Source organism: Hyla sarda, chromosome 4 (assembly GCF_029499605.1).
Source record: "Hyla sarda isolate aHylSar1 chromosome 4, aHylSar1.hap1, whole genome shotgun sequence".
Classification (NCBI taxonomy): Eukaryota; Metazoa; Chordata; class Amphibia; order Anura; family Hylidae; genus Hyla; species Hyla sarda.
Genome location: NC_079192.1, coordinates 8,998,434 through 9,013,028, shown reverse-complemented (window position 1 = coordinate 9,013,028; position 14,595 = coordinate 8,998,434). Strand labels below are relative to the sequence as shown.

Sequence of the window (14,595 nt, the reverse complement as noted above, 5' to 3'; positions counted from 1 at the left end):
ACAGGCTGTGAACAAAGCAGGCTGGCAGCTCTGGGTGTTCTCCTTTGTGAACAAAGCAGACTGGCAGCTCGTAGTGTTTAGGACTCCAGCATGAGTCTGAAATGCTTGCTGCCAGGACTGGTAGGGAGACCCCTAGTGGTCATTTCTTTAAAGTGGAAAATTAAATAGAAAGAAGCATATTTTTTAATAACATGCAATTGTAAAGTTATTCTGCATACATTAATCTATAATATATCAAAAGTTTTTTTGATGAGAGGTACCCTTTAAAATTAATCTTTGTGACTAGGAGGAAAGACGGCAGATGATGGATGTGGAGTTGGTCCGTTTCCCTGCAGCAGCATAGAATCGATATACACATGACATAGTTATCAGCAGAATCTTCTGCACTCGTATCTACCCAAATTCACTTTTTGTTAACAAACTCAATAATGTTGGACTGGATGCTGAGCCCCATGGGTTGTGGATCTACTCAGATTTCTTCAGAATAAAGACTGTGACTAAGGCTGTGTTCACATCACGATTTCTCCATCCGACTTGAGTACACGATTTTATAACTTAAAATCGTATATACCATATTTTTGGCCCTATAGGACGCATTGGCATATAAGCCGCACCCAATTTTAAAGGTTCAAAATCTATAAAAAAAAGATTCTGAACCCAACAGTGATCTTCAACCTGCAGACCTCCAGATGTTGCAAAACTACAACTCCCAGCTGGGAGTTGTATCTTTGCAACATCTGGAGGTCCGCAGGTTGAAGATCACTGGTATAGGAGGTAGAACTACCCGTCACCGCTGCCCTGAATGTCGCTTCATCGCTGTTGCCGCGTCCCCGTGGTGTCCCCTACGCTCCGGACGTCTTCTTCCCCGGGATCCACGCTCTCCGTCGCCGTCATCAAGTCGCCGTCATCACGTCACTACGCACGCCGCTCCTATTGGATGACGGGACGGCGTGCACGACAACGTGATGACGTCGAAGGAGAGCGCTGGCCATGCAGGGGATCCCGACACGGAGCAGACACCGAGGAGGAAGGTAAGGTCCCTCCCGGTGTCCTGTAAGCTGTTCGGGACGCCGCGATTTCACCGCAGTGGTCACGAACAGCCCGACTGAGCAGCCGAGTTAGTGTTACTTTCGCTTCAGACGCGGCGGTCAGCTTTGATCACCACGTCTGAAGGGTTAATACAGGGCATCACCGCGATCGGTGATGTCCTATATTAGCCGCGAGTCCCGGCCATTGATTGGTGCAGGGACCGCCGTGATACGTGTGTATTCGCCGTATAAGATGCACCAACTTCCACCCCCCCCCCCCCCAGTTTTGGGGAAGAAAAAGTGCGTCTTATACGGCGAAAAATACGGTAAAGTCGGATCAATTGACCTCCATTAAAAAATCGGATCCATTATACACATCTGATTTGATCCGCATCCGATTTCACATGATTTTTGTTTGGGTCTGAAATCGGGTTTGACCTATCAGCTGTTAGTGGGTTGTATTGCTCGGCCTCCAGCCTTCGTTGCTTTCCTGTTGATTTTAATTCCCCTTGCACTCTTGTGTCTGAGCACTTTGTATTGCCATGGTAATTAGGATAGTCTTGTTTGGCTTTTACCATTCATCTGTCTGTACTGTGGTCGGTGTTTTAATTTCTTACTTTGTATCTGTTTTGTAAACCTGGGTCTTGGTCAGTGTTCACACCTGTTTCTGTTATCCTGAATCTTTACCTGTGTTTAGATGTGTTTGTATTTTGTGTATTCGTCCAAGGTTAGGTCCTGTCCCATATAGTTCTGTGCCCTGGATCTTGTATTCTCTCCATGATTAGAGTTTAGTTTTGTAGTTATTTTGGTTCCTCCTATTGGTTGGATCCATTTTCTGAGCTTTGCTTTTTCCCTAACATAGGCATCATTCTGGTTCTTATTTCTAGTGAAATTAGTTCTGTGTATCCTGATCTTGGTCCGTGTTCAGACCGGACTTTGTGATTTTTTTGTATTTTGTCTATTGTGAATTTATTTTTATGCATCTTTGATCTGTATAGTTGAAATTAGAGATAATGCGCCGGCACGGTAATGTATACATATGGTCTATTAAACAACGGAAGGCACTGTATGACAAGGATAGGCAAATGGTGCGGCAATGTCGGGGGTGCTCTTATATGGAATTAAAGTGCAACTTGAATAAGCAGAGGAGGCAAAGTAACGCACTCACCCAGGTTATGCCTGCTGGAAACTTTATTCTTCCATGAAAGTCAGGAACATGAGGTCAGGTGGGGGAGAGAAGACAAGAGCTCAGCCGAGCTCGTAGTGCGACGGTCCCATTTCGCGGGTTGCCCGCTTGGTCACGCCCACAGAACATGCTTACGGCCTCAGTTAAGTAACCTACTGCCGTAGCATGGGATCAGCTGATGTGTTGTTGCAACATAATGCTACAATCTGGTGGCTGGTAGACTCTGCCCTCCAGCAGTGCTTAGAGCAGTTTAATTCATCCTTTGGCTGTGCCGATATTCATTTTGTGCCTGCAACAAAAGTAAATGGGAAATGTTACATAAAGGGGCACTGTACAGAATGGAATGGAAAGAAAGGAGCACTGAATTAATTACGCTCAATAAATCCGAGCGGTCCGGTGGCTTCCAATCGGGACATCCACCGTGATTCTTTTTGCAAAAAAGTGATGCAGATGGGAGTATGTTCTGCTGCTTCTATACAAAAAAAAAAGTTATCCTACGGGATTGCCGTTGTGATAAGTATGTAAATGTCCTGCCAGTCTGGGAACCCCTTCTCCCAGCCTAGAGAGACGGATATGTTCTCTAAAGTGGACGAACATAGGGCGGATGGTACATCCTGCGTAAAAAAAGCCGCAAGGGCATTGTATGCAGTAAACCACAAACTTGGTTCTGAAAGTGATAAGACTGACAATGTGTATGTCTTCTCCACCTAAATGATAATTTTCCCAGGTTTCATTTGGTGGCAAAATGAAGAGTTACCACACTTGTGGTTGTCTGTGGGGCATAGATCTTCCAACCAGTAAGACAGTGGAGCAAATTGTGATGTAAAAGTGCTGCGCACAAGTTCGTTCTTTAGGGTCCGTGTACGTATATGTACAATAAAGGGTCTATTGATTGCAACATCCTTAAGCTTGGGATCTTCTTCAATAATGAACCAGTGGCAAATAGATGGCACTGAGGATTACACTGGAAATTTAGCTGTGCTTAAAAGAAAAAATGAAGCATCTTGGGGAAGGAAAGTTAGTGGACTTAGGTTTAGTGATCAATTCATCTCTTTACTTTTCCTTGTCTCAAATGGCTGTATTGAGGCACGAAACAGGAGAACCCCTCTCAATTAGATGTGACTTAAGTTGTTTTGCTTGTTTTTTGAAAATATATGGGTCACTGTTGATCTTTTTGAACTTCAGAAACTGACTATATGGGAGTGATTGTTTAGTGCGTCATGATGGAGATAAAGTAATGGAGCCGACGGTTTTCTGTAACCGGCTGTCCGGAGTTCTGACTCTTGGATGGAGACAACCACGTCCAGAAAAGCGATTTCCGAGGTTTTAAACGATGAAGTGAAAGCCATGTCCATCGTGTTCTCGTTGTTCAAATACGAGACAAATTGTTGGAAACTTTGTTCTCGAACCAACCACACCACAAAAATATCATCCACATTCCGTCTATAAGCTTTAATGTGTCTCAAAAATGGGTTGGAAGCAGAAAAGATCATGTGGGCTTCTAGTATGGCTTAAAAAAATTTGGCATAAGTACAGGAGACCGGCGTGCCCCTTGCTGTGCCGGTTTCCTGTTTATACCATGCCCCGTCAAACTGGAAAGAGTTGTTGTTTAGCACAAGCCGTAGGCCTTCTGTGACAAAACTTATGAACTCTTCTGACTGTGTTGCTGCTTTGCACAATTCTGCAATGGCCGAGATGCCAGCTTCACGAGGAATCCTGGTATATAATGATTCAACATCAATAGAACCCAGTGCATCTCCCCCCCTCTACCTGTATATCCATTAAACAGGCAAGAAATAATATGTATCTCTTGGGTACGACGGAATATCAGACAAGATTGGGCGCAGCAACCAATCCAAATATTGGGACAGATATTCCGTGACCCAGCCGATGCCTATAATTATCGGCCTGCCTGGCGATCTCTCCAGGCTTTTATGGACCTTTGGGGAAAGTACCATTGTGGCCTTGAGGGGTTATCCGTGAGCAGCTTTTCAGCTTCTTTTTAGGACAGTTTGTGTGACTCGACTTTTTGTCTGAGGAAGGTGTGTGTCTGGGAAAGTACTCTGGCAGTAGGATCAGAAGATAAGATATCTGCCGGTAAGTGGTGTCATCAGAAAGTTGGTGAAGGACTTCTTGTTGGTACTGTTCCCCTTGTCGGCCTTTTTAATGATTAAATCTTTTCTACTTTTTAATTCATTGAGGGGTTATCCTGTTTCGTGCCTCAATACAGCCCTTAATAGAGCTGAGGAAAAGTCAAGAGATGAATTGATCACTAAACCTAAGTCCACTAACTTTCCTTCCCCGAGACGCTTCCATTTTTCTTTTAAGCACAGTGAAATGTCCTGTGTAATCCACAGAGCCATCTGTTGTCACTGTTACATTATTGAAAAAGAGCCCCTTCTTAAAGGGAACCAATCATCAGATTTTACGTTAGGGTATAATCTTTATCCTCACCATTCTGGGGGACGCTCCTGCCCCCAGGGATGGTGAAGATATGAATTTATAAACTATTTCCCGCCGGCCCCACAAGTAGTCCCCTGGGCGGGGAGCTCCTCTCCCCTAGTCTGTTACTTTGACCAGCAGCGACGCCCCCTCCGCTTGGTTGACAGACCGTGTCATTGCTCTGCTCCGTCTGTTCAGTGAGCAGAGCGATGACAGGGCCTGTCAATCAAACCAAGGGTGCGTCGCTGTTGGCTGAAGACACGGGACTAGGTGAGAGGAGCTCCCCGCCCAGGGGACTACTTGTGGGGCCAGCGGGAAATAGTTTATAAATTAATATCTTCACCATCCCTGGGGCAGGAGCTTCTCCCGAGGATGGTGACCATTGGTGAGGATAACGATGTTACCCTATATAACGCTTTGCCAAGTGTTATATAGGGAAAATCTGATGATTGGTTCCTTTTAACCCCTTGGGGACTCAAGGTTTTTCTGTTCTATGGCGAAACAAAAAAATAATCAAATTGAAGAAAAAACACAATTTTTAAATTTTTGGGGCTTTCGTTTCGACGCAGTACATTTATTGGTGAAAATGACACCTTCTCTTTATTCTGTAGCTCCATACGATTAAAATGATACCCTACTTATATAGGTTTGATTCTGTCGTACTTCTGAAAAAAAATCATAACTACCTGCAGGAAAATGTATAAGTTTAAAATTGACATCTTCTGACCCCTATAACTTTTTTTATTTTTCTGTGTAAAAACATATATCGTTAAAGGAAATCTGTCATCAGAATCACCCGCACTAAACCTGTTACACAGGTTTGTAGTGCGGGTGATCCTGATTAAAATGCTTCTTACCTGGTTAAAATTGGTTCAGCGGTTCTTCAGATATCTTTATTTTTAGTTTTCTGTTATTCCCTGGCTTGGGACTCAGTGGGAGGTGTTATCATCTCGGACCCGGCCACACGTCATTCTAGATGGGCGGAGCGGCCACCCGGCTCATGAATATTCATGAACTTATCCTCATAATCGAACTCCTTTTTCTAGGTCTGGTGGGGAGGGCCGCGCATGCGCCGCGTTCTGTACACCCGGAAGCGGCGTTCTCCCCCCGGCTTTTCACTCATGCAGCCCGTCTTTTTACTTGTATTGGGCCGCAGCTCGAATGAAGCCGGGGGGAGAACGCCGCTTCCGGGTGTACGGAACGCGGCGCATGCGCGGCCCTCCCCACCAGACCTAGAAAAAGGAGTTAGACTACGAGTATAAGTTCATGAATATTCATGAGCCGGGCGGCAGCTCCGCCCAGCTAGAATGACGTGTGGCCGAGTCCGAGATGATAACACCTCCCACTGAGTCCCAAGCCAGGGAATAACAGAAAAATAAAGATATAGATATCTGAAGAACCGCTGAACCATTTTTAACCAGGTAAGAAGCATATTAATCAGGATCACCCGCACTACAAGCCTGTGTAACAGGTTTAGTTTGGAGCAAAAAGTATGCAGACTCCCAGTTTCAAAAAGGCTGTGGTCTTTATTTAGGTCATCAGCAATGCAACGTTTCGGCTATGGTATAGCCTTTGTCAAGCTTGACAAAGGCTATACCATAGCCGAAACGTTGCATTGCTGATGACCTAAATAAAGACCACAGCCTTTTTGAAACTGGGAGTCTGCATACTTTTTGCTGTGACCTATACCAATTGGATGTTCTATATCTGGACTGGTTATCCGGATGGTCACGGGCATAAGAGCAGGGACTAGTGCTGTCTTCCTCCTTGGACAGGTTTAGTTTGGGTGATTCTGATGACAGATTTCCTTTAAAAAACAAACGAACCTATATGCAGCACTTTTTGCGCCGCAATTTGAAGTTTTTATCTGAACCATTTTTGTTTTCATCTGACTTTTTGATCGCTTTTTATCTATTTTTTTATGGTATAAAAAGTGACCACAAATATTTTGGACTTTGGATTTTTTCGTGCGTACATTATTGATCGTGCGGTTTAATTGACGATATATGTTTTATAGTTCGGACATTTATGCACGCGGCAATACCAAATATGTTTATATTTATTTACATTTTTTTTATGGGAAAAGGGGGGTGATTTGAACTTTTATTAAGGAAGGGGTTAAATTCCATTTATTAACTCTCTTTTTACACTTTTTTTTTGCAATGTTATAGCCTCCATAGGGGGCTATAACATGCAATACATTGATTGACAGCACTGTTCAATGCTATGCCATAGCATTTCATTGATCAGTGTTATCGGCGGGCGATTGCTCAAGCCTGGATCTCAGGCTTTTGAGCAATCAATTGCCGATCGGACGCACCGGAGGCAGGTAAGGGACCCTCCTGCTGCATCCTAGATGCTCGGGACACCGAGGTTTCACTGCAGTGATCCAGATCAGCCCGATTGAGCTGCCGGGAATGCTTTTTTTTTACATTTTAGGCTTTGATTGCTGCGTCTTAAGGGTTAATACTGGACATCACCGCGATCGGTGATGTCTGGTATTAGCCCCAGGTCCCAGCGACCGGTAGCCGCCGGGACCGACCCAAGGGAGGCAGGGCACACACACAGTCACACACACACAGTCACACACAGACAGAGAGAGAGACAGACACACACACTCACCCATCCAGCGCAGCGATCCTTCTCTCCGGGCGCCCTCCGAGTGACGTCACTGACGGAGGGACGTGGGAGCGGAGGCCGACGTAACCAAAGATGTGTGAGTGGAGGCCGCGCACAGTGCAGGTGAAGGCTGGGGGGGGGGGGTAGAGGTAAGGAACAGTGCAGGTGAAGGCCGGGGGGTGGGTTACGGACGAGCACAGCGCAGGTGAAGGCCGGGGGGTTATGGATGGGCGCAGCGCGGGGGGGGGGTACGGACGAGCATAGCGCAGATGAAGGCCGGGGGCAGGGGTGTATGCTGACGGACCCCCCCCCCCCCCTGACAGACTCCTATATCCCCTAATCATATCACTGTTCCGGTCGGGTCCTGTGATTGGTTGCTGGTCCTGACCAATCATAGGACCCAGCGGGAAATGTGAAATGATAGCAGGGAATTTAGGAGTCTGCGGGACCTGTAGTCTTGCAACAGTTAGCAGACAGATGGGAGTTGTGTGGCGCTGGCAGGTGAGAGGGGGGGGATGTAAATCACTGCAGTGTCCCTGTAGCGAAGTGAGGGTAGCGGGGAGAAAGTATGTCGGAGCCCAGGCGGCAGTAGCTTTTCCTGCTCCATGTTGGAGCTGGAGAAAATTTAGTAAATTTTTACGGCCGTTGCGACATTTTATTGCGCAGCTGCGACTGTCTCAGTTAATAAATACCTGACTAAACCAAGTAAAGTTTTCAAACCCGCATACCGTAGTCAAAAAAACAAAACTTGCTCTTCTTGCTCGCATAGATTATTGTCGCACGAAAAGTCACGGTGTCGCAGTAGCGACTTTTTTGCAACAAATTTACACAGAAAAACTCGGGTAAAAGGGTTGATAAATGCCCCTGATTGTCACTAATATGTCAATTCTATTATGTAACTATTAGGACAGAATAAGAACAAATCAAAACACAAAAGACAAATATTTTTGGGAAAATTGCAATAACCTGATCATGAATAAAGTCAACAATTCATCGGTCACTGAGCTCTTGATATTGGGGTTCCCAGATGTTACCGGCTACAAGGCCGTTGCTTTCTTTATTGTAATCTTACATGTCTACATCCTCACACTCCTGATAAATACTATGGTCATCATGTTGGTCTCCATCAAGCCTCAGCTCCATTCTCCCATGTACTTCTTCCTCCAGCAGTTGTCATTTGTGGAATCCATGTTCCTGTCTGTGATTGTTCCTAACATGCTGCGTGTTGTATGGTTAGAAGGAACCACCATCTCTGTTGGGGGATGTATAACCCAAACCTATGTATACTGTGCCATAGGGTGTACAGAATGTCACCTCCTCACAGTCATGGCTTATGACCGGTACTTGGCCATCTGTAACCCTCTTCGCTACAACACCATCATGGACACCAGACTTCAGAATCTCTTGGTCATCTACTGTTGGGTTTTCGGTTTCTCCCTGACCCAGATCACTCTTAATTTTCTTTGTCAACTTGAGTTCTGTGGATCCAATGTGATCGACCATTTCTTCTGTGATCTTGTTCCTTTTGTAGAACTTACCTGTTCCAAATTCTCCTTACAGTTGGAGATCGTGCTCCTTTCCATCCCTATTATTCTTATACCATTTATTCTTGTTATTGTCAGCTACATCTATGTCTTCATAACAATTCTTGGCATCTCCTCAACAAAAGGGAGGAAAAAAACCTTCTCCACCTGTAGTTCCCACCTCACTGTGGTCACCGTGTACTTTGGCACCCTCATCACCATCTATATGGTCCCAGCTAATGGAGACACCTTGACCATTAACAAATTAATTTCATTTTTGTACATTGTGGTGACTCCTCTGTTCAACCCGATCATATACTGCTTGAGGAACCAAGAAATGAGACTTGTCTTGGAAAAGTTATTCAGTCAAAGAAATGAACAGTAAGGAAAAAAAAAAACTAAAAAATTTTTTGCGCCGTGATCTGAAGTTTTTAACGGTACAATTTTTGCATTGATAGGACTTATTGATCGCTTTTTATTCATTTTTAAATGATATAAAAAGTGACCAAAAATGCACTATTTTGGACTTTGGAATTTTTTTGCGCGCACGCCATTGACCGAGCGGTTTAATTAATGATATATTTTTATAATTCGGACATTTCCGCACGCGGTGATACCATATATGTTCATTTTTCTTTTTATTTACACTGTGTTTTTTTTTTTATTGGAAAAGGGGGGTGATTCAAACTTTTAATAGGGGAGGAGTTAAATGATCTTTATTCACTTTTTTTTCACTTTTTTTTTGCAGTGTTATAGGTCCCATAGGGACCTATAACACTGCACACACTGATCTTCTATGCTGATCACTGGTTTCTCATAAGAAACCAGTGATCAACGATTCTGCCGCATGACTGCTCATGCCTGGATCTCAGGCACTGAGCAGTCATTCGGCGATCGGACAGCGAGGAGGCAGGTAGGGGCCCTCCCGCTGTCCTGTCAGCTGTTCGGGATGGCGCGATTAGCCGCGGCTATCCCGAACAGCCCGACTGAGCTAGCCGGCCACTTTCGGTTTCACTTTTAGCCACGCGGCTCAGCTCTGAGCGCGCGGCTAAAGGGTTAATAGCGTGCGGTGCCGCGATCGGCACTGCGCGCTATTAGAGGCGGGTCCCGGCTCACTATGACGCCGGGCCCGCCGTGATATGACGCGGGGTTACTGTGTAACCCCGCGTTATATCAGGAGAGCAGGTCCAAGGGCGTACCTGTACGCCCTTGGTCCTTAAGGGGTTAATAAAGTTTAATAAAGTTGTTAATATAATTGACTGAACAATAACAAAAAAAATTATAGCTTTGTCTTAAATTTAAAGGGTGGGGGATATCCTTGGGGGTGGGAAGGGGGAATCTACTTACTAACCTCTTTCCTTTGGTATGGGCCTCTTATTATGTATCCTGGCCTCTAATGATGGCGTCACTAGAGGTGGAGCTACAGAAGAAGACCAGGAACCAGGAATGAGGTTGGTTAGTATGGGTCTGTTCACATGTGAGGTTTTTAGCAGGCTTTTTTGTTTTAAAAAGTCATGTTAAAATGTATGATGTGAAGAGACCCTTTCTGGCAGTATCTATCCAAAAAGGGGGCCTTCAGCTGTTGCTTAAACTACAATCCCATCATTTCAAGACAACCCAAGGCTGTCTGGTAATGATGGGGGTTGTAGTTTACCAACAGCGAGCCTTCAGCTAAACTACAACTCGCTGCAGGCTTGCTGCATTTTTTCTTCTTGTACCTGTGGGGTGCATGTATGTACAGCTGAAGTATCAAGGTATATAATACATAGGGGTGTATATGCACTCACCGCAGGGAAAGCATCACCACATCCAGTAGTCTGGGATCACGGGAGCGGGTCTTGATGGTATGGAGGGCTCAGAGGCAACGCCAGCCTTTTTCGTACGCTAGAACCTACTTCATCCGGCCACAGCAGGCCTGAGGCAGGAAGAAGTACGTTCTATCGCACGAAACATTGCTTCTAAGTGCTCCATACTGTCGAAACCCACTCCCGTGATCTCGGACTACCGGATGTGTTGATGATTTCCCTGCGTATGCAAGTATGCAATCCTTGAACAACAGTTTGAGGGTGCATATTGTTGTGCGAGATGTGTGCTAGTTGTCCGTTTGGAAGCCCAGATCCTGCATCTAGAGGGGCGACTGGCAACAATGAGAAGTATTAACAACATGGAGAGGAGTCTCGTGCTCACTGAGCAGGAACTCTCGGGAATAGAGGTGGGGGTGGACAGTGGGACGGAAATGCAGGACAGTCAGGCAGTTAGCTGGGTTACAGTTAGAAAGAGGGGTAGGGGAAAAAGTGTCAGGGAGGCTAGTCCTGAACTGGCACACCCCAACAAGTTTGCCCGCTTGGCAGATGAGGGGGATGCCATTACAGAGCTAGCAGAACTGCAGCAGGATACCGCCTCTGACCGCCAGGGTGGTGTCTGCTCCAGTAAGGAGGGAGGGAGGAGTACAGGGCAGGCCACACAGGTACTAGTGGTGGGGGACTCAATTATTAGGGGGACAGACAGGGCAATCTGTCACAAAGACCGGGATCGCCGAACAGTGTGTTGTCTGCCTGGCGCACGAGTTCGGCACATCGCGGATCGGGTTGACAGGTTGTTGGGCGGGGCTGGAGAGGACCCAGCAGTCATGGTACATATTGGCACCAATGACAAAGTAAGAGGTAGGTGGAGTGTCCTTAAAAATGATTTCAGGGACTTAGGCCGCAAGCTTAAGGCAAGGACCTCCAAGGTAGTATTTTCTGAAATACTACCAGTACCACGAGCCACACCACAGAGGCAGCGGGAGATCAGGGAGGTAAACAAGTGGCTCAGAAGCTGGTGTAGGAAGGAAGGGTTTGGGTTCATGGAGAACTGGGCTGACTTCGCTGTCGGTTACCGGCTCTACCGTAGGGACGGGCTGCACCTCAATGGGGAGGGTGCAGCTTTGCTTGGGGAGAAGATGGCTAGAAGGGTGGAGGAGTGTTTAAACTAGGGACTTGGGGGGAGGGAACCTACAGCAAAGAGGGGGAAGATAGTGTAGATAGAGAGGTGGGAATTATAAATGTACCTGGGGGTGGAGCGGAGGGAGGGGTTAGAATAGTTAATAGGAATAGGCTTCATAGGAAAATAAAACTTACACCCTTGAATCCCATTAACCCCAATAACATAAAGGATGGAAATGTAAAGTGTATGTTCACAAATGCCAGAAGCCTAGCAAATAAAATGGGGGAGCTTGAGGCCTTGATACTGGAGGAACATATTGATATAGTTGGGGTCACTGAGACATGGCTGGTGATATAGTTGGGGTCACTGAGACATGGCTGGTGATATAGTTGGAGTCACTGAGACATGGCTGGTGATATAGTTGGGGTCACTGAGACATGGCTGGACTCCTCGCATGACTGGGCTGTCAATCTGCAGGGGTTTATATTGTTTCGCAAGGATAGAATGAACAGAAAAGGTGGTGGAGTCTGTCTGTATGTAAGAAGTGGTATGAAAGTCAGTGTGAACGATGCCATAGTGTGTGATGATTCTGAGGATGTGGAATCATTGTGGGTAGAATTACAAAAGGAGGGAAATACTGAAAAAATAATATTTGGTGTAATCTACAGACCCCCTAATATCACTAAAGAGATAGAAGTTCGGCTTCATAAACAAATAGAGAGGGCCGCCCGGGCAGGTACAGTGGTAATAATGGGAGATTTTAACTATCCAGATATAGATTGGGGTCCGGGGTTGGCTAAAACTACAAAGGGGCAACAATTCCTAAATTTATTGCAGGATAATTTTATGGGCCAGTTTGTGGAGGACCCAACAAGAAGTGATGCCTTGTTGGATCTGATCATTTCCAACAACGCAGAGCTGATTGGTAATGTAACTGTACGGGAAAACCTTGGTAATAGCGACCACAATATAGTTACTTTTGACTTAAAATGTAGAAAACAAAGACAGGCGGGGAAGGCAAAAACATATAACTCTAAAAAGGCAAACTTCCCTGGGCTGAGGGCTGCACTACAGGACATAGACTGGGGGGAGGGGTTCTCAAATACTTATACAGAAGGTAAATGGGACATCTTTAAATCAACTCTAAATAACTATACAGCTAAATATATACCAAAGGGGAACAAATATAAACGATTAAAACTAAATCTTACATGGCTGACAAATGAGGTTAAAAGAGCAATAAACAACAAAAAAATAGCCTTCAAAAAATACAAATCTGATGGGTCAGCGATAACATTTAAACAGTACAAGGAGCTTAATAAAATCTGTAAAAATGTAATAAAAACAGCAAAAATTCAAAACGAGAGACAGGTGGCCAAAGAAAGCAAAACTAATCCTAAATATTTTTTTAGATATATAAATGCAAAAAAAACAAGGACAGAGCATGTAGGACCCCTTAATAATGATAATGGGGAGGTTGTCACAGGCGATCAAGAGAAGGCGGAGCTACTGAATGGGTTCTTTAGTTCTGTATACACTATGGAAGAAGGAGCTGACATTGGCCAGGTCAGTGCTGGTAACACATCATGTAATGTATTGAACTGGCTTAATGTAGAGATGGTACAAGGTAAGTTAAGTGATATAAATGTAAGCAAATCCCCAGGGCCGGATGGACTACACCCAAGAGTTCTTAGAGAGGTAAGTTCAGTAATATCTGTACCCCTGTTCATGATATTTAGAGATTCTCTGGTGTCTGGTATTGTGCCAAGGGACTGGCGCAAGGCGAATGTGGTGCCAATCTTCAAAAAGGGCTCTAGGTCTTCCCCAGGAAACTATAGGCCGGTAAGTTTAACGTGCATTGTGGGTAAATTGTTTGAAGGACTTATAAGGGATTACATACAGGAATACATAGGGGATAATTGTATTATAAGTGATAGCCAGCATGGGTTTACTAAGGATAGAAGTTGTCAAACCAATCTAATTTGCTTTTATGAAGAGGTGAGTAGAAGCCTTGACAGAGAAATGGCTGTGGATATAGTGTTTCTGGATTTTGCTAAAGCGTTTGATACTGTCCCTCATAGACGTCTGACAGGTAAGTTAAGGTCTTTGGGTTTGGAAATTTTAGTTTGTAACTGGATTGAACACTGGCTCATGGATCGTACCCAGAGAGTGGTGGTCAATGATTCGTACTCTGATTGGTCCCCGGTTATTAGTGGTGTACCCCAAGGTTCAGTACTGGGCCCGCTGTTGTTTAATTTATTTATCAATGATATCGAGGATGGTATTAACAGCTCTGTTTCTATCTTTGCAGATGACACCAAGCTTTGTAGCACGGTACAGTCCATAGAGGATGTGCATAAGTTACAAGATGACTTGGATAGACTAAGTGTCTGGGCATCCACTTGGCAAATGAGGTTCAATGTGAATAAATGTAAAGTTATGCATCTGGGTACTAATAACCTGCAGCGTCGTATGTCTTAGGGGGGATCAAACTGGCAGAGTCACTGGTAGAGAAGGATCTGGGTGACTTGTAGATCACAGACTACAGAATAGCATGCAATGTCAGGCTGCTGCTTCCAAAGCCGGCAGGATATTGTCATGTATCAAAAGAGGCATGGACTCAAGGGACAGGGACATAATACTCCCCCTTTATAAAGCATTGGTACGGCCTCACCTGGAATATGCTGTTCAGTTTTGGGCACCTGTCTATAAAAGGGACACTGCGGAGTTGGAAAGGGTGCAGAGACGCGCGACTAAACTAATATGGGGCATGGAACATCTTAGCTATGAGGAGCGATTAAAGGAGTTACAATTGTTTAGTCTTGAGAAGAGACGTTTAAGGGGGGATATGATAAACGTATATAAGTATATA

General features: G+C 45.0%; 1 protein-coding gene across 1 annotated transcript; it reads left to right on the top strand.

Moving 5' to 3' along the window:
* The first annotated feature begins 8,247 nt into the window (after nt 1–8,247).
* On the top strand, nt 8,248–9,183 carry LOC130367230 (olfactory receptor 11L1-like). The gene has a single exon (XM_056569633.1). The coding sequence runs from the start codon at nt 8,248–8,250 to the stop codon at nt 9,181–9,183; it is 936 nt and encodes a 311-aa protein (XP_056425608.1).
* The last annotated feature ends 5,412 nt before the right edge of the window (nt 9,184–14,595 follow it).

What these genes read in the sequence shown, in the direction of transcription:
- LOC130367230 (XM_056569633.1), top strand. Translation starts at nt 8,248, where the DNA reads ATGAATAAAGTCAACAATTCATCGGTCACTGAGCTCTTGATATTGGGG.